General features: G+C 40.6%; 1 protein-coding gene across 3 annotated transcripts in view; it reads left to right on the top strand.

Moving 5' to 3' along the window:
- MYH10 (myosin heavy chain 10) overlaps positions 1-19,196 on the top strand; it is a 147,753-nt gene that overhangs the window by 19,932 nt on the left and 108,625 nt on the right. For all 3 annotated transcript variants that reach the window (XM_037164952.2, XM_037164953.2, XM_037164954.2), the window contains exons 3-4: positions 4,839-4,995; positions 16,528-16,555. In XM_037164952.2, coding sequence (XP_037020847.2) covers positions 4,839-4,995; positions 16,528-16,555 — 185 coding nt within the window. The remainder of the gene's footprint in view (positions 1-4,838; positions 4,996-16,527; positions 16,556-19,196) is intronic.

Genomic DNA, 19,196 nt, shown 5'->3' on the forward strand with positions numbered 1-19,196 from the left:
CGGTTTGGACAAGGGGTCTTCGTGTACCTGAAAAACGCTCACGGCCATCATTGGGCGCAGTATCTCTTACACGTGCATTGTCACTCAGTCTTACGTGTTCCTATGATTTTTTATTTTTATCTGCTTGTTCCATGTTACTGGCTTTGTTTCTCTTTTTAGTTCTGTCAATTTTTTGCTATATACTGCTGAGGTTATCACATATGTACAAATGTAGAATTTTTATATCTTGCTGGTGAATCATCATGATTTCTTCTTTTTTTAGAGAGAGAGGGGAAGGGAAGGAGAAAGAGAGGCAGAAAAACATTAATGTGTGAGAGATACACGGAGCCTCTCGCATGGCCCCAACTTGGGACCTGACCTGCAACCCAGGCATGTGCCCTGACTGGGAATCAAACTGGGGGGTGACCTTTCGTTTCACAGGCCTGCACTCAATTCACTGAGCCACACCAGCCAGGGCGATGATCTTTATTTTTCAGTGTGCAGCTTTGTCTGACATTAGTATTAGATTGGACCTCAGAGCCCTTAAACTCCATTTACTCCTCCCTCCCAAATTATGTGCCACCGCTGTTTAACACTCTGTGTTTCAAAACCCACAAGACACTTATTCCTTCTCAGTCGGTACCCACTTAGTCTTATCCATTTACTTTCTATTCTACTGCTTTTAATTTTTTTCTACATCTCTTAGCTTTCATCTTTTAGAAAGGGTTTCTTTATTTGTGTGACAGTGCCTGTATTTCATCTTCATTTTAAAGTTCTTTTTTTCCCCTTGTTTAGAATTTCAAGCTGGCAATTATTATTTTTTTTGCCTTTAAAGATACCATTGCAGTGTGTTATCCCTTCCACTTTTTAATTTAATTTAATTTATTTTTAGAAAGAGGAGAAGGGAGGGAGAAAGAGAGAGAGAGAAACATCAATGTGTGGTTGCCTCTCACTCACCCCCTACTGGGGACCTGGCCCATAACCCAAGCATATGCCCTGACTGGGTATCAAAACGGTGACCCTTTGATTCACAGGCTGGTGCTCAGTCCATTGAGCCACACCAGCCAGGGCCCTTCCACTTTTTATGTTAAGAATTAAGCTTATCATTGTATTACTATTTTTTTAAAGATAATCCTTTTTTCCACACACACACCCCATTGGTGGTTTCTAAAATTTTCTCTTTGCCTTTGGCTTTCAGCAAGCAGTTTTACTTTGATGTTCTGATGTGCTTAGGTAAGGTGTTTTGTTGTTGCTGGTTTTGTTTTTGTTTTTTTTAGAATACATTCTGGTTGGAGTTTGTAGTGTTTTTGAATCTGTGGTCTGATGCCATTTGTGAGTTCTGGAAAATTCTTAGCCATTACCTCTTCACATATGCTTCTACTCCATCCTCTCTAGTTTTTCTTTCTGGACTCAGATATCTTGTATTTCGGACCTTTTCATCATGTCCCATATATCTCTTACATTCTTCTATATTTCCATCCTGTGTTCTTCCATAGATATTTGCTTCTAATTAAAATGTCAAGTAACTAATTCCTCAGCTGTATCTAATTTGCTGTTACACACAGCCACTGAATTCTTTTTCTTTTTTTAAGATTTTATTTATTTATTTACAGAGGGAGGGGAAGGGAGAAAGAGGGGGAGAGGAACATCTACCAGTTAGTTGCCTTTCTTGCACGAGCCAACTGGGGATGTACCCTTACCCTGACTGGGAATTGAACAAGTGACCTTTTGGTTCACAGGCTTTAGCAATTCAGTATTTACTAGACATTCTACTGGCCTCACCTATTATAATGAGTCTTCTGTTGATATAATATACTACAGTCTCAAAATGTAGTACTCAATACTGAATCTTAAAAGATTCAGTATTTTTCCCACAAATTATTTCCCTTGTCCAACAGTAACTTTTTACTCTCTAAAGCTTGCAAACCCTAGAGTCCTTAACTTGTATCTTAAGTAGTTTTTCTCTGGTCCGAGTTCCTAAGTACTGTTTAGTCTCCGCCCAGCTTTCTCCGTGACTCATCCCTTCTCCGTTCTTGCATTGCCTCTTCTCTCATCGAGGCTGCTCTCGGCCGGGGCTGCCCCGCAGTCTCCATTTCCTGCCCCTCACCTCTTGCCCTTCACTCTGTTTTCCACATGGCTGCCAGATTTATACTGTTTCAAAAATGCTTCTTTCTTTTCATCACTCTTCTGTGCCGAACCTCTAATACCTAATCACCGATGGAGAACAACATCTAAATTCTTCAGTGTGACCTTTTAGGTCATTACCTCTCACATTCCACTGTACGAACAATTTTCAGCAAGACTGGACTTCTCACTCTGCCTTGGATATATCCTATCACCACGTTTTATGCTCTTACTATTTTAATAGGGTTTCCTTTGTCCTGCCTTTTGACCTCATAGTCTTTAAAAAGAACATCAAAGACTATGTAGGTCTGAATTTTTGTACCTAGTCTTCGAGTTTCTGGCAAGATGGCCATGGGTTTCAGTGCCTGGGGCTTATGTGTTCTGCTTCAGTAGTTTATTTATAATTTGTATAAATCTTTCTCTGTTTGTACCACGCTCTTTTTAATGCCGTATATTGTGTCTTGTTTTTTTTACCATATATTCATTGTCCTCATCTCTAGAGTGTGTGTTTTTAAATACTTCAGTGGAGTTTACTTTGAACTTCAGGGTGTCAAAGAAATCACTGAGACACGCTGCCCTCCTAGCACGTGCCTTAGGGAAAAGACAAAAGCGATACATATCGATTATGCAGGAGCCTAACATTTGAGCTAATTTTCTAGATAGAAGTTACTTCTTTAAGTACTTTGATTTAATATTTCGACTTAAACATTTATTACTGCCTCTCTTAGGCACATGTAGGATACTGGTGATTATTTAACCTTGTGCTTTGATGACTTACTCATATTTGTGAGACTTACTCATTTTTGTAATCCTAGTCCTCAGAAAAGTATCCAACACATGGTAGGCACATGTTAGAATTATTTCTGAATAAAGATATCATTGTTACGATTTGTTACCATGTCATACATATAGAATGTATGTTTCTGGGAGCCTCTTTTTCTCTTTTTTCTTTTTGCCAGTCTGTAATTATTTGTTTCCTGTAAAAGTAAAGTATAAAATCTGTAGCTTCATGAAGATATATATATATATATATATATATATATATATATATATATAAGTTCATTATGATATATAGTTATTATTTGTAAAGTTTATGTAAATAAACCCAATAACAAATTATTCAGATTGCCTCTCCTCAGCTGTCTCACCCTTCTTAATACAGTAGTCTTTGTTTTTATTGTCCCTCAGTGCCTCTTAGTCACATGGTTAGTGGAGAGAGGCTGGACTACTAGGTGAGAGACTTGATTAGGGAGACAGAGCCAAGTCGGTGGTATGAGAGGCCCAGGAGTTAGCCAGCGCTGTCTGAGCTCTGTGCTACCCTATGGGAAAGCCAGCAGTCTGAAGACCTAAGTGGTCAGCAAGGAAGGGGCAAGTGCAATCATTACTCTGGCTCAGGCAGACAGGGGCGCATGTCCGTCTCATCGCTTCAGATGTAAGGTGGACAGCCCAGATCAGTGACCTTCAGCAGGGGCTCTTTGCCCTTTGTTCTCTCCTATAGCTCTGATCTAGGTAAGGAAGGGCAGTCCACGGTAGAGTCTACCATGGTGAGTTAAGGAAAGATAGGGAACAACTACGGAGACAGTTCTGAGCACACTTAACAGCCATTTCTGGCAGGGTTTCAGCCTCTTGTTTTAGCATTAGTAACTGCCGTATTCAAAATAGAGTGGTCTCCAGAATGCCTTCTGGTGGCAACTGCCAAGGGTTTCAGTCCTTCGCACGCAGCTGTGGTGAGAGTCTCCCTTAGTGCTTTGGGGAGGCAGGCCGTGGAGCTGGACACCATCAGTTCTCGTCCTGGGTTAGCGTCCTCCTGCCTTTAGATTTGGTTTACCCCAACCACCTTAATAAAAGGTCTGCGTCATAATGCGACTGAGTGTGCTTTCCAAGTACCTTCAGTCCCTCAGAGGACTGCAGCATCTGGCAGCAGTCCTAACTGACCTTGTTTTTCTGTGTAATTTCCCAGGGTCAACTTTGCAGATTGTTCTCAGAAACTATTCCATGTGCAATTACACCCACAAGTCATAAGTATCAGGTCTGAGTACTGATATGGATCAGGAAAGGATTGTATCTTTCAGACTAGTGGCTCATGAAAGTAATTGAGGACCTCCAAAGAGATTTTGTTAATGTGGGTTATATTTATTTATATTTACTATTAGAAATTAGACCAAAATTTAAAAATATTTATTAGTTCATTTATTTAAATAAATTCACTTAACTATATAACAGGTTAATGTACATTATTTTAAGGAAAAAAGCTATATTTTAAAAAAATTCAGAAGAGTGAAAGGTTTTCTATGTTGTGCATTTCTTTTAATAATTACCTTTTCAGATAATTATGGATATTTTTTTGATAGAATACCCAACTTAAATGGTATTTTCTTTACGATGTGTAATCTGAAACTATATTAATGAACTATCCATACCCAGTACTCTCGGGAAAGAATGAGCATGAAGAGACCAATAGCCTTGTTTGAACCTTATAGTAGCCCTGTGAAGACATGAAACATATATTATTATTTCCCTCTTACAGATGAGGGATTGAATCCAGGAGAGACTCACTTAATAATCTCTCTGTGACAAAACTACTTGTGGTTTGGAATTGCCTGTTGTGGGCTAGATTTAATTTTGGGAATAGATTAATTATCCAAAGGATAGAGTCTCCCTGTTCAAATTACTGTGTGATTACTGTTTGTCCAGTGTATGAGTTTTTTAAACATTGTATTTTATTTTTATTCTAGACTTATTCTGGACTCTTCTGTGTAGTCATAAATCCTTACAAGAATCTTCCAATTTACTCTGAGAATATTATTGAAATGTACAGAGGAAAGAAACGTCACGAGATGCCTCCTCACATCTATGCTATATCTGAGTCTGCTTACAGATGCATGCTGCAAGGTAACTGGGAACGTTAGCACACTAAATGCTTAAGATTTCTTAAGTGTGGTTAGGTATTTTACTAGATGCTAGTCTTTTCAAAAAATTTAAATTTTAAGTCTTTTTTAAAAGATTAAAAATTAAAGTAACAAATGTTATTGTAAAAATGTACGAATTCTTAAGATTAGAATGGGTGAAATGGCCATTTTTATAGGAAGCTGGTATATTTGTTGCTTCACATGTTAATTTTTACCTTAAAAAGCACCTAGTTTTTAGACATCTGGTCAAGATTGAGGTATAGGTAGACACAGCTTTGCCTCCTTGCACAACCATATAGAAAGAATTACAAGTAGATCTAAAAAAACCCCACCCAGAATCATCAGAAATCAAGCTGTATGGAAGTATGACAACCAAGGATTTAAAGAAGCCACAATTGTGCAGATGGTTAGGAGGGGTGGAGTCGCGGAGAAGGGTGGAGATCCGGTGTGGCAGGGAGAGGCGGGGGTGGCATAACAGACAATTCCACATTCATGTGTGGTGGATGAACATTGGGAGGGATCACTTGGGAGCGAGCAATCTTAGCTCCAGGCCCAGCACACAGCTCAGGGTTCCAGCACTGGGAAGACAGATCCCCATAACTTCTGACTGTACAAACCAGTGGGGGTTGGGGCAACAGAAGAAACTGCCAAATTTTCAGGAGACTCAGCTTAAAGGGCCCACACTGACTTAGAACATATGCACACCCACCCATCACTCTAAATATTATTGAAATGTAAAGGAAAAAACAGATGCCTCCTCACATCTAGCTATATCTAGTCTCTTACATCATGCTGAGGTAACTACTGCACACTTGGATTTACCACCAGGGCAACAGCCAGAAGAAGGGCACCAGTTGCCTATGGGAAGTGGGTGAAGTGACTGAAAATGGGGCAAGTGCCAGGCAAATCTCCAGAAACCAGGCAGTGACATTGTCCCCTCCCCCTACACAGAGACACAAAGCGAAGCAGGTTGCCCTGCCTTGACGATTACCTAAGGCTCCGCCCCACACAATTTATACACAGGTAACTTTTCTACAATAGGCCATACTACTAAGAAAGGGAGTCAAAGCAGCTCTACCTGAAACACACAAATAAACACAGGAAGGCTGCCAAATTGAGGAGACAAAGATATAGCCTAAATGAAAGAACAGAACAAAACCCCAGAAAAAGAACTAAATGAAATGGAGATAGGCAGCCTATCAGGTGCACAGTTCAAAACATCAGGATGCTCAAAGAACTCACTGAATATGGCAACGACATAAAGGAAGAAATGATGGTTACAGTAAGTAAAAAAGGAAAACCTATAGGGAACCATCAGTGAAGAGGAGGAAGCCGGGATTCAAATCAATGATTTGGAACATAAGGGAGAAATACGCATTCAACCACAACAGTAAGAAGAAAAAAGAATTTAAAAAAACAAGGGTAGTATAAGAAGCCTCTGGGACATCTCCAAACGTGCAAACATATGAATCATAGGGATGTCAGAAGGAGAAGAGGAAGAGCAAGAAATTGAAAACGTAGTTGAAAAAATAATGAAAGAAAACTTTCCTAATTTGGCAAAGGAACTAGACCTACAAGTCCAGGAAGCACAGAGAGTTCCAAACAAGTTGAACCCAAAGAGGACCAGACCAAGATACATAATTAAAATGCCAAAACGTTAAAGATAAATAGAGAATCGTAAAAGCAGCAAGAGAAAAGCCGAGTTACCTACAAAGGAGTTCCCAAAAGACTGCCAGCTGATTTCTCAAAAAGAAACTTTTCAGGCAAGAAATATTCCAGGTGATGAAAAGCAAGGGCCTACAACCTAGAGTACTCTATCCAGCAAAGCTGTCATTTAGAATCGAAGGGCAGAGAAAATGCTTCCCAGACAAGATAAAGCTAAAGGAGTTGATTAACACCAAGAACCCTTATATGAAATGTTTAGAGGGACTTACCCAAGAAAAAGAAGATAACAACCATGAACATTAAAATGGCAACAAATTCACAACCATCAACAACTGAATTGAAAAAAAACGAACTAAGCAGATAACAAGAACAGGAACGGAATCATAGATGTGGAAATCATTTGGAAGGTTATCAGCTAGGAGGAGGGAAGAGGAGAATGGGGGGAAAGGTACAGGAATTAAATATAATTGGTAGGTACAAAATAGACAAGGGGATGTTAACAGTATAGATAATGGAGAAGCCAAAGAATTTATATGTATGACCCATGGACATGAACTAAGGGGGGGATTGCTGGAGAAAAGGGGGGTACTGGGCAGGGGGAATGGGGAAAAATTGGGACAACTGTAAAAAAATTTTTAAAGCATCTAGTTTTGATGTACATTTGATCTGCACCACAAGCCAGTATAGTAAAAGCTCTTTAGGTTTTAAAACCAACAGGAATGGCCAACAGGAAGAATAATAGAAAAGGTGAATGCTTCATTGGGGAAATAAAAATTGTGAAATATTTCTGATTTAAATTCATGTAAAAGAGGCAGCAAAAGTTAAATTAAAATGTATGTGTTGAATTGGTTGGTTTTGATTGTTTTCTTTTGGATTTAGAATGAAATATAAATTCGAAGAGTCATTCATTTGAATCATGGCTTTAAACACAGTGGTTTATGGAGGGATGTGTTTTTAAAAAGACACAATGTGGCAGTTTTGAATGCATTTAACATTGCTCAAAAAGGCTACATTATACATGGGACTTCCTCGTGCTATGTGAAGTCTTTTATAACTTCTCCCTCTATATCCTTTTATTTCTTTAAAAACAAATTCTATAAAGTATATTAAAATCTATGTGGTTCTTATACCACAGTAGTTCCCTGATCATCAGGAAATAGGATACACTAGCCCTGGCTGCTGTGGCTCAGTGGATTAAGCACCATCCTGCAAACTGAACGCTGGTTTGATTCCCAGTCAGGGCACAGGCCCAGGTGGCAGGCCAGGTCCCCAGTTGGAGGAGTGTGAGAGGCAACCAATTGATGTTTCTCTCCCTCTCTCCCTCCCTTCCCCCTCTCTAAAAATAAAGTCTTAAAAAAAGTAAATAGAGGATATGCTATATCCACCTGTCATCAAATTTTATAGGTCATGAAAAGGCTGTCATGGTGGCTGGTTCTGAAGGAGAGTGTGAGAGAGTGAAGTACACTACCCATTTCTACGTCAAGTTTTACTTGGATAGTTTTACTTACCAGGTTTTCTGAGACAAACAGATACTTCAAGACTAGAATAGAATAGTGTCATAGATTGGTAAGGACAGGTTTGATATCGGTTCGATATCCAAAATCAGTTTAGGCTTAAAAAAAGATTAGATTTAAAAACCTTTTCTTGCCCTGGCTGGTGTGGTTCAGTTGGTTGGAGCATTGTCCTGTAAACAGAAAGGTCAGGGATTCGATTCCCAGTCAGGGCACTTATGAGAGGCAACTGATTGATGTTTCTCTCTCTCTCTCTCTCCCCCCTTCCCCTCTCTCCTAAAATTAATGAGCGTGTCCTCAGGTGAGGGTAAAAAAATGACTTAAAAACCTTTGTTAAGTTCAGAGCCAAAGAATACTAAGTGACTATGGCAGTGATACTAGAGAATGAAGAAAGAAGCATTGTCAGCTTCTTTTTTGAGTTTGTGTCTCTGTTAAGAATAACCTTTGTGTTCAGAAAAGCATTTGTATGAATGAGCAAACTTCGCCTTATATGGGAAAAGAAACTGGAGAGAGTTCACTCCTCTAATTGAATCATAGTTCCTTGTCTAAACAAATGCATCCTTACTGTTGAGATTGCTGACTCCCTGGTCTTTGAAGTGTATAGAAGGGGGGAGTATTTAGAAGGCTGGGGTAGGCTCACAAATGTAATTCTAATTTTTAAAAGGGAAGAAGTTCCAGGCTACTGAGCGTTAACACACCTGCCAGGAAAGATTCTAGACTCTATTGTTAACAGTCTGAAAACAACATGAGAACATTCCCCATGTTACTTCAGCTTAGTAGGAAGGGAAATAGAATAGACAGTGTAAACAGACAACTAGGACACATGGCATGTCATAGTCTGCCGTGACATCCTTGTGGCTGTATGCTAAAAAGTTGCACTTGAAGTGCTGTTATTGATTGAGGTTGGCTGGGTTTTTCAGGGTTTGCACAAAGGCCTTGTGCCCTTTTATCAAGACACTTTAAAGATGTGGGATGCATGCCCATAAAATTTGTAGATGATGCAAAACTGGGAAGGAAAATAAATACATTTGATGAAGTAGAATTTTAAAAATATCTTGGCAGGCTGAATGGGGAGTTAGATCTAACAAAATAGTTATCAAGGATAAACGTTAATGTCCCAACACAGAATGAGTGGCTCTCTGGCTACACAATACCTGAGGCTGATGTCACCAGGATCCTGGGGGTGGGAGCTCCGCTCTCCTCATCTTTCAGTATAGCTGTTGGTTTAAAAAAAAAAAAGAATGAAGATGTGGCTTATCAGTACATTATAGTATTATTAATATTATTAATGCTAGAATGAATATTTATTGAATATTACTATGTGCTAGGCACTGAGGTAATTGCTTATATGTATGATTTAATATACAACAACAATCCTATAAAGTAAATAGGATCACTTATCCCTATTGTATGGGGGACAAAAAGTTAAAAATTTGACCAAGAAAGCGTAAACAGTAAGAAGTATGATCTAGGATTCAAAACCAAGGCAGTGTGACACATTCTTACCCACAGAAATAAACTTCTTTGTGAAAGTTAAAAAGTGTTACAGTAGTTGATAGTTTTGATTACATAATAATTTTAAAAATTGATACAGAAAAGAAAAAAAACATGCTAAACAATTTGGCTGTATTCCATTCTGTAATTAGGGTCTGCCGGCTGATGTACTCTATACACAATGCAATTGGGTGGAGACATCTGCTAGGGTGGTCAGGTACACCTAGATTGGCTGATGAAGCTTATGCTGCCTTTTAGTACTGATGAGTCTAGGCTTTCAGTTACAAATGTGAGCAAGTAGCTAAATATAACTGGGCATGTAAAGAGGATCTATGGCTAGAGAGGGTACAATGCAGAGGATTCAGAGCGTACAGTCCCAGTGAACAGTTTGTTTATTTAATGCAAAAACAGAAAGCTTAAAAAAAAAGAAAGAGCTTAATTTATTTTCTTAGGTTTGCATTCTAGAAGATACTGTATCAATGAAATACTCAAAGCAATAATTTATTGAATGAATGAATGAATGAAGGTAAAGTTCTTAGACATAAATTTTATTACAGAAATTACAAATTTGCCCTGGCTGGTGTGGCTCAGTGGACTGAGGGCAGGCCTACAAACCGAAAGGTTGCCAGTTTGACTCCCAGTCAGGGCACATGCTTCGGTTATGGGCCAGGTCCCTAGTAGAAGACCTGCAAGAGGCAAGACAACTAACTGATGGATGAATCTCTCACACATTGATGTGTCCCTCCCTCTCTTTCTTCCCTCCCTTCCCCTCTAAAAATAAATAAGTACAATTTTTTAAAAAAATTACAAATTCAGATTTTATTAGGTTTATATTTAAATATATACCTTAATATAACTAAGTACTTCATGTTTTTAGTATTAAGTGGAGCTTTATTTTTTTTAAATTTTTTATTGATTATGCTGTTACAGTTGTTCTATTCCCCCCTTCATTCCCCTCCAACCTACCCCCGTCCCCATTAGCCCCCTTTTAGTTTATGTCCATGTGTCTCAAGTTCTTTAGATTCTATATTTCCCATGCTATTCTTGCCCCCATCTATTTTCTATCTACTGTCTATGCTACTTATTTTCTGTACCTTCTCCCCCCCTTCTCCTCCTCCCACTCCCCTGTTGCTAACCCTCCTTGAGATCTTCATTTCTATGTTTCCACTCCTGATCTAGCTGTCCTTTTAGTTTGCTTTTATTTTAGGTGTGGTTGTTAATAACTGTGAGTTTGTTGTCCTTTCGCTGTTCATGTTTCTTTAACTTCTTTTTCTTAGATAAGTCCCTTTAACATTTCATATAATAAGGGCTTGGTGAGGATGAACTCCTTGAATTTGATCTTATCTGAGAAGCACTTTATCTGTCCTTCCATTCTAAATGAAAGTTTTGCTGGATAGAGCAATCTTGGTTGTAGGTCTTTGGATTTCATGACTTGGAATACCTCTTTCCAGCCCCTTCTTGCCTGTAAGGTCTCTTTTGAGAAATCTGCTGACAGTCTGATGGGGACTCCTTTGTAGGTGACTGTCCCCTTATCTCTTGCTGCTTCTAGGATTCTCTCCTTCATTTTAATTTTGGCTAATGTAATGATGATGTGCCTTGGTGTGTTCCTTCTTGGGTCCAACTTCTTTGGGACTCTCTGAGCTTCCTGGATTTCCTGGAAGTCTATTTCCTTTGCCAGATTGGGGAAATTCTCCTTTATTATTTGTTCAAATAAGTTTTCCACTGGTGGCTGTGCCTTTCCCCCTTCTGGTACCCCTATAATTCGGATGTTGGAGCGTTTAAAGATGTCCTGGAGGTTCCTAAGACTCTCCTCATTTCTTTGAATTCTTGCTTCCTGACTCTTTTCTGTTTGGCCATTTGCTTTCTTCTGGTCCAGTGCATTGATTTGAGTCCCAGTTTCCTTTTCATTGCTATTGGTTTCCTGTGCAATTCCATTCATTTCAATTAGTTTCGCCTTCATATATTTGTCTAATTTGTGGCTATAATCATCCAGTTCTGTGAGGATCCTGATGACCAGTGTTTTAAACTGTGTGTCTGAGAGTTTTGCTATTTCTTCATCGCTTAGATCTATGGGCTCTGGGGCTTTGAGATCTTCCTGAGCCATTTTTGGTATGTTTGCGCCCTTTAAGTGTGAGAAGCGGAGCCTTGGACTCCCAGGTCGCTGGGTTGTGACGCTGTATGTGGGGGCGTGGTCAGAGCGGGGAAATGGCGGCCCCCTCTGCTGTTACGGGCCTCTGGGTGAGGAGCAGAGGCTTAGGTGGTTCACCTGGGCCGGGCCACTCAGAGTCGCTGGGTTATGACGCTGTATGTGGAGGTGGGGTCAGAGCAGGGAAATGGCGGCACCCTCCCTGCCGCTGGCTGTGGGACCCGCTGGGTCCCAGTCCAATCGCCCACTCCCTCGCTTGTCTATCCGCGCACAAATGCGCAACCGCAGTCAACCCGCAGCCCTGCTCCCTCGCTGTTTCCCCGTGGTGGCTCGCTGAGTCGCTCACTAGGTCCAACCCTGCGCCTGGATTCCTCTCGCCTGAGTCCGTCTGACCGAGTTTTCCTGTGCAACCCCGCTCCACCAGCTGCTGGTTTCACCCCTTACCGGTCAGGCTGAAGAATTTGTTGTTAACGGACTTCCGAAAAGTTCAATTTTCTGTGTTCTGGCTGTGTTTTCTGTTGCTAATATTTAGTTGTCTCTAAACTTGGTTGTGTGAGAAGGCACGGTATATCCACCTATGCCTCCGTCTTGGCTGAAGTCCCTGGAGCTTTATTTTTAATATCTGTTTCCTGTTAATGTATAGAAATATTCTTTTTTAAATATCCAGTATATTGACATTATATTTTGTGACCTTGCAGAACTCATTTATTCTGGACAGTTTTTTTGTAGATTGGGATTTTCTGTGTAGACAGAAAATTGTCTAATCTTATCCTCTAGATAGAGGCGTTATTTCCTCCTTTCTAAGTCTGTTTTTATTTATTTTTTTTCTTGCCTTGTGATGTTGAATAAGTATGATGAGAACAGACATCCTTTTGTGTTCTAGAACTTAGGAGGGCGGCCTTCAGTTTTACACTATTGAGGATGATATCAATGAAAGGGTTTTCTGTAGATGCCCGTTATCATGGTGATGAAATTCCCTGTATTCCTAGTGTGCTGAGGTTTTGTTTGTTTGTTTAATCATGAGTGGATGTTGAGTTTTGTCAAATGCTCTTTCAACATCTATTCAGATGATTATATGATTTTCTTCTTAGTCTGTTGATACAGAGAATTAGATTGTTTGCCTTTTGGATGTTGAGCTAACTTTGAATTTCTATAATAAATACCACTTGCTCATCATGTGCATTATCCTTTTTATATTTTGTTGGATTGGATTTGCCAACATTTTGTTAAGAATTTTTGTGCCCTTGTTTATGAGAGATATTTATATGTCATTTTCCTTTGTATAATGTCTTTTTCTGATTTTAGTATCAGGGTAAGGCTTGTCTTTTAGAATGGGTTGGAAAACGTTTCTTCCTCTTCAGTTTTTCTGAAGTTTATATACAATTGGTATTATTTTTTCCTTAAATGTTTTATAGAAGTCATCAATGAAATTATGTTTTCTTTGTGGGAAGATTTTTAATTACACATGCAACTTATTTTTTTACTGAGGTATAATTGACATATAATACTGTATCAGTTTCACACATTCATTTTCTTTAATAGGTACAGGACTGTGCAGGTTATTATTTCTTCTTGAGTGAGCTTTAACAGAAATTGTCCCTTTTATCTTGGTTATCTATTTTTTTTGACATACAGTGGTTCCTAATATTTCCTTATTATCCATTTAGTATTTGTGGGATCTGTAGTGGTGTTGCCTTTCATATTCCAGATACTGGTAATTTGTGTCTTTTTCCTAATTGGTCTGTTTAGAAGTTTATTGGTTTCATTGATTTTCCTCATAGAACCAGCATTTGGTTTCACTGGGTTTTTTTTTTCCTTCCTTTCTGTTCCTTATTTCATTGATTTCTTTATCATTTTCTTTCTTCTACTTACTTTGGGTTGGATTTGCTCTTGGCTAGTTTTTCTATAAAGTAGGCACTGACATCATTGATTTGAAACCTTTTTCACTGTTGAAAATATGATTTAATTTGTCATGATTTATTAAGTACCCCCATAAATGGTAGGTGATTTGGGGCAGGTGCTTTGGAAATATGTGTTATCAGATGAATCACTAGTCTTCAAAAGGCTAGTTGCATTTTTTAGATTGAAATTGTTTTCCTTAAATATCAACATAAGGCTGTATCTGGTCACATTGGTAAGTTTTTAAAGATCTTTGTGTAAACTGTTGTAGTGCTGAGTTGGCCCTTGAAGGGCATTGGACTGAATGAAGCAGAAGGTGGGAGTGAGGCAACCATGGTTGGAGGGAATCTTGGAGGTCACAAAGCCTGTCCCCTGTTGCACTGATAGTGACACTGAGGCCCGAAGTCCGTAGAAGACCAGACAGACAAATAACGAAAACAGACGAGTCTTACTGGTGGTGGGATGGGGAATTGAGCAGCGGGGGGGAATGCAGTCTGGGGCAGATCTGAAGGGCAGATTGCAGTTGTGTAAGGCCTCAAATTTTGGACAATGATAACAGCGTGTACAAATGTGGGAAGAGAGCCATTCTGAATGAATTAAGAAGCAATTTGATTTTGTCTTTAACTTTTTTGTCTTTCAGTTTCTTTAAATCTGTAAACCAGTTCACAAAAGCCATAAAATTAATTAATTAGTTAATTAATTAATTAGTTTTAAAACCCTTTGGCGTAGTGGAGTTCTGTAGATCTTGCTTAGAGCAGAATTTACCAATCTGATAGTTCATATTTAGAGTGAATAAGCAGACTTGTTAAAACCTAGTTTATGGGTAAAGAAGTTGAAACCAGTAAGGAATCAATGCCTCATTTATAGACATACTGGTCAGTTTGGGGCAGAGCTGGAACAAGAACAGAAGAGTCCTGTCCCCACTATTTTGCCGGTGCCCAGCATGGGACCTAGCACTGAATCTCTCAGCAGACCTAAGCCAACTGGCAATTCTGGTAATAAAGAATTAGACAGTTTCCGATCTCAGTCAGCACATTCTACTGGGCAAGCGATTGGCAGAATTGTTTGTCTATCTCCAAAATATGGTTCAAAGAGGGCAACAGTGAGGAGGCAGAGGGAGAGTATGTGGGAAGGTTCCCCAGAGGAGATCCAGCTGAGCTGATCAGGAAAAGACACTGGGGATATCCAAGTATTCGTGGATCCTGGAGGAGTATGCCAAAGAAGTGATGACCTCTGGGAAAGGGAACCGGCAAAAGAGGCAGACACCCGCTGTGCGCTAGGAACGCTGCCTCCAGCAGCCAGAAGGAAGGGACTGGGTGGGAGCTGTAGACATGCCACGTTTTACTGTACTTGGTTGTGCTTCACAGATGTTGCATTTTTTTTTTTTTCCTTTTTTTTTTTTTTTTAACAAATTGAAGGCAAGACCCTCCACCAGCAAATTAACCACTTGCTTAATTGCAATATTCGTTTGATTGTGGTGGTCTGGAACCCAGCCACAGTATTTCCGAGGGATGCCTGTTTTAGGAATTAAATTAGGCTTAAGGGATCAGGCAGTAATATAACTCAGTTTATACATAGAATATATGAATGGATTTGCTCATCTTGCTAATATTATGTGAAAAGAGTGTGACATAGTGATAAACTATTTCTCCTTCATGGCATTTATTTGTACCTGAATGACTGTGAGACCCTCATGGGCACGCGGTGGCGTCCACCGGAGGGAAAGCAAGCACAGCATAAGGGAGTGACAAAAAAGCAAACTGGCCTTGTTGGGAGCACAGGCGCTAGGAGCAGACCTAGCTGGCTGTCACCCCAGCATCCTTGCCCTTTGGTGGCTGTGTAACTTGGGAAGATTACCTACTCGGGGAACAGTTCTCATCTGTCAACTGGAGATAGCAATGCTTGTAAGTGATTGGAAATCATACACCCTATATTGGTGGTTTTGCCCACAGGCTAGATGTGAATTTAATTTCACCTTTTCATTTTAAAAATTGAGTTGAATACTTAAATCATTAATCACTTTAAAGTCATGTTAGACTTTTTTCATTGTGCTCTCTTTCCTTATTTTTAGTGTATGTAACACTTGATAGTGGCTAAACTTCATATAGATATTTATCCTCCTTCAACCTTCTTTTCTGCTCAGTGTTTGATACTGGTTTTTTTTTTCCCTTCAAGGTCACATCAATACTGGTTGTGGGTATTCTTTTTTTTTTTTCATTTGGGTTTCCCTTTTATTTCATTTTGGGGGGGGGATTTATTTATTTATTTTTTTATTGATTATGCTGTTACAGTTGTTCTATTCCCCCTTTCATTCCCCTCCACATGGGAAATATAGAATCTAAAGGACTTGAGACACATGGTTGTGGGTATTCTTGAAGCCATTCTGAAAGGCATTAGTTTTCCAAAATTGGCCCTGCCTCAGACTCACCTAGGGAATTTGTTTAAAGTGGGATTTTTCAATTCCTACAGCTCCTGAAAATGATTTAGCGAAGGTTGGAGCTCCAGGAAGTACGTTGCTACAAAACTTCTGAGCTGAATTTGATAAGCATGAAGGTTTAAGAATCAAGGTTGATTAGGTATATAAAGTCTTCTAAGCCTGGGTTGTTATTTACTCCCAGAGAATTTGGCAAAAGAATAAATGAACTTGGCTGGACAATGTAACAGGGTTGGGGAGAATTAACTTGACCTGAGAGGTGTAGAGTTACTAATAGGCTGTTGCTGTAGCTTTATTATATCGAGTATTTTAAAAACCAGGCAAATGGTCACTCTCTTCTTTTGTTTGTTTTGTTTTGTTTTCTAGATCGTGAGGACCAGTCCATTCTTTGCACGTAAGTAAATGTTGAATGTTCAGATTTATTTTTGATTCTGTTGAAAAGTAAAGCAATTACTTTTTTTGTATGGAGGGAGGGAGGTAAAATAGAGTGGTAATTTTTAAGAGTTTGATGTAAACCTTGTTGATACTGTTCTAAGACTAAGATTATATAAATTGCTTAAATTTGGTATTACTGTTTAATTCTGAAACTGGGCTTTTCACACATAATCTGTGACATCTTTGGTTTGTATGTCTAAATGTTTACCTACTAAACATTTCAGTAGTTTATCCATGTTACCCAATAGATATTATTGGTTATTATGTGCCTTGTGTGCTATATGCTAAGTACTGAAGACTCAAGGTTGAATAAAACAATATCCACAGAAGGAAATTATGAGACTGACGTGCTACCTAGTACACTAACGAGGCGCCTTGAAGGAAATTATTAGATTTGCATATTAGAAAGACCTCTTTAGCTGTGGTGTGAAAAATGGATTGGAGGAAGAGTTAAAACAGCAAAACCAGCAAGGAGGCTGGCTGTTCAGTTGTCTAGGCAAGAGGTGATAGGTAGGAATTTCAGGTGGAGGAGTTACCATGAACCTAGAGAAAAGTGGATGAATTTAAGTGGCGTTCAGTTGAGACAACTCACCAGGCCTTGGTAGTTTGTATGCCTAAGAAAGAGGAGCTGAGAGAGAAGGTGGGGTTACGATGACTTCGGGATGTTTCCTGACATGGGAACATGGGAGAAAAAACAGACTTGGAGTGGAAGATAATGAGTTTGGTTGAGGACACACTGGCTTTGAGGTGCCTGTGGCTCATCTAAGTGGAGCTGTCCACCGGCTCTTGGGTACGTGGATGTGGAGCCCAGAAGAAAGAGCCCCGTCTCACCGGGGACTCACTCCCACGCCTGAGTCGCCTGCGGGGCTGCCTGGGGCTGGCTGGCGACTGGCTGCGTGTCTCGGTTCCTTCTCCACACTCCCCTGGTGTCCGCCTCCTAGCCTGTTTCAACATGGTGGCGGGGCTCCAAGGGCAGCAAGAGAGCAAACTCTGATGTGGGACCATTCAGGTTGCTGCTCGTGTCACAGGTATTGCTGTCCCCTTCCCAAGCAAGACACATGGCGAGGGCCGGGGCCAGGGTCAGTGTGGGAAACATGGCCAAAGGCAGTAGATACAGTGGGACTCTTGCTTAGTTCACTATGAGGGTGTGGAGTGGAGCCGGATCCAGTCCACCAAGGGTGGAGCAGTTGCAGTTGTAGCAAGTGGGTGCAAACGGGACCGTGGAACACAAGGGTTGAAGATATGGCCAGGAGAAATCACCACAGTGGGCACGGGCCACGGGCAAAGAGGAGGGGATTGATAGGGAAGAAGTACATGGGTCAAAGAACCAGAGATCTGGAGGAAATGGAACCGTTCATCTTGGAGATCCTGGAGTGTCAGAGCCGGGAGAGGAGGCGGCGTGGCCACACAACATGAGAGGTAACACCTAGTGTGTGGCAGTAGGAGTGGGTGAGTGAAGAAGAGGGGTAGGAGGAGGGTGCAAGGAGCCAGGCGGCCTGGGGTTTGGGACCTCGTTCTCATGAGCAGTGGGGTTTGGCAACACACACACCAGTGACGTGAGCAGTGGCTACTGGCGAGCACTTCATGAGGCTTGGAGGAATGTTCTTTATTCCGAGGTAACGTGCTTTTTACTCTTTTGGAATAAAAACTAATTGCTTTTTTGAAACAGTAATGGGGGGGTTGTTTTTAATGATCTTACCAGTCAAAATAAATCTAAAGGGGGAACCAGTGTTCCTACTACATGTGACGTCAGGAGGGGTAAGGGGGAGGAGCTTTTATGATAAGAGGGTCTGGAAACATTATTACGGAGAATAAAAAGGGTGCTGCCAACTTTCTCCCTGACGTGTGTGTGTGTGTGTGTGTGTGTGCGCGCTCATGTGCACGCATGTGGGCGTTTGTCACATATGTGAGGGGAAAAGGGTGGTGTTCACTCGAGAAGGCTGCCTGGGGGAGTGCCAGGGCTCGGCTGGGCCAGGAAGGGGGGGGGAGCTCAGGGAAAAGGCTGAGGGTGTAGGTAACTTTGCTCACCATGGTCTGGGGGTCTCAGAGAGTACAGAGGAAACAGTGGGGTGGGGGCAGGAGATAAGGGCTTGGTATCAGGAGAAAGGAAATAGTGCGAGAGCAAAGTGTAAGAGTGAAAAGTGACCAGAGGAGCTGACGTTTGTAGCAGTGAATAAGGATGGGGGTGTAAGTCTGAAGGAGTCCCCAAAGTGTTTATGTCTGTACGCCCCTGGTGGATAGAAGAGGGAGACTGGGCCTTGGGCAGCAAATGCCGTGGCTGGTACTTACCGCCTTCCTTTCCAATGGATTCCTAGCTCAGGTGGGCAGGCACTCAACCAGGTTAGCTTCTAGACCCTCATCCTTGTCACAATCGCTGGTGGCTTTTTGAAGAATCAGTGTGCCATGTGTACAAGGGTGGCCTGATAAACCTTCCAGGCGTAGAGGACAGCAGATGAGAAATAGTATCAGGCAACTTACAAGTAATTTGAGCATAAGATGTGAAGTAGGGCATCAGTGCCAGTTAAAACTCAACATGTGTTATTCCTGTACAAACACAACTCACCTCCCAATTTTCTTATTTGTCATCAACCCTGTGTGTT

Source organism: Artibeus jamaicensis, unplaced genomic scaffold (genome assembly GCF_021234435.1).
Source record: "Artibeus jamaicensis isolate MK-2021 breed Jamaican fruit bat unplaced genomic scaffold, CSHL_Jam_final contig_781, whole genome shotgun sequence".
NCBI lineage: Eukaryota > Metazoa > Chordata > Mammalia > Chiroptera > Phyllostomidae > Artibeus > Artibeus jamaicensis.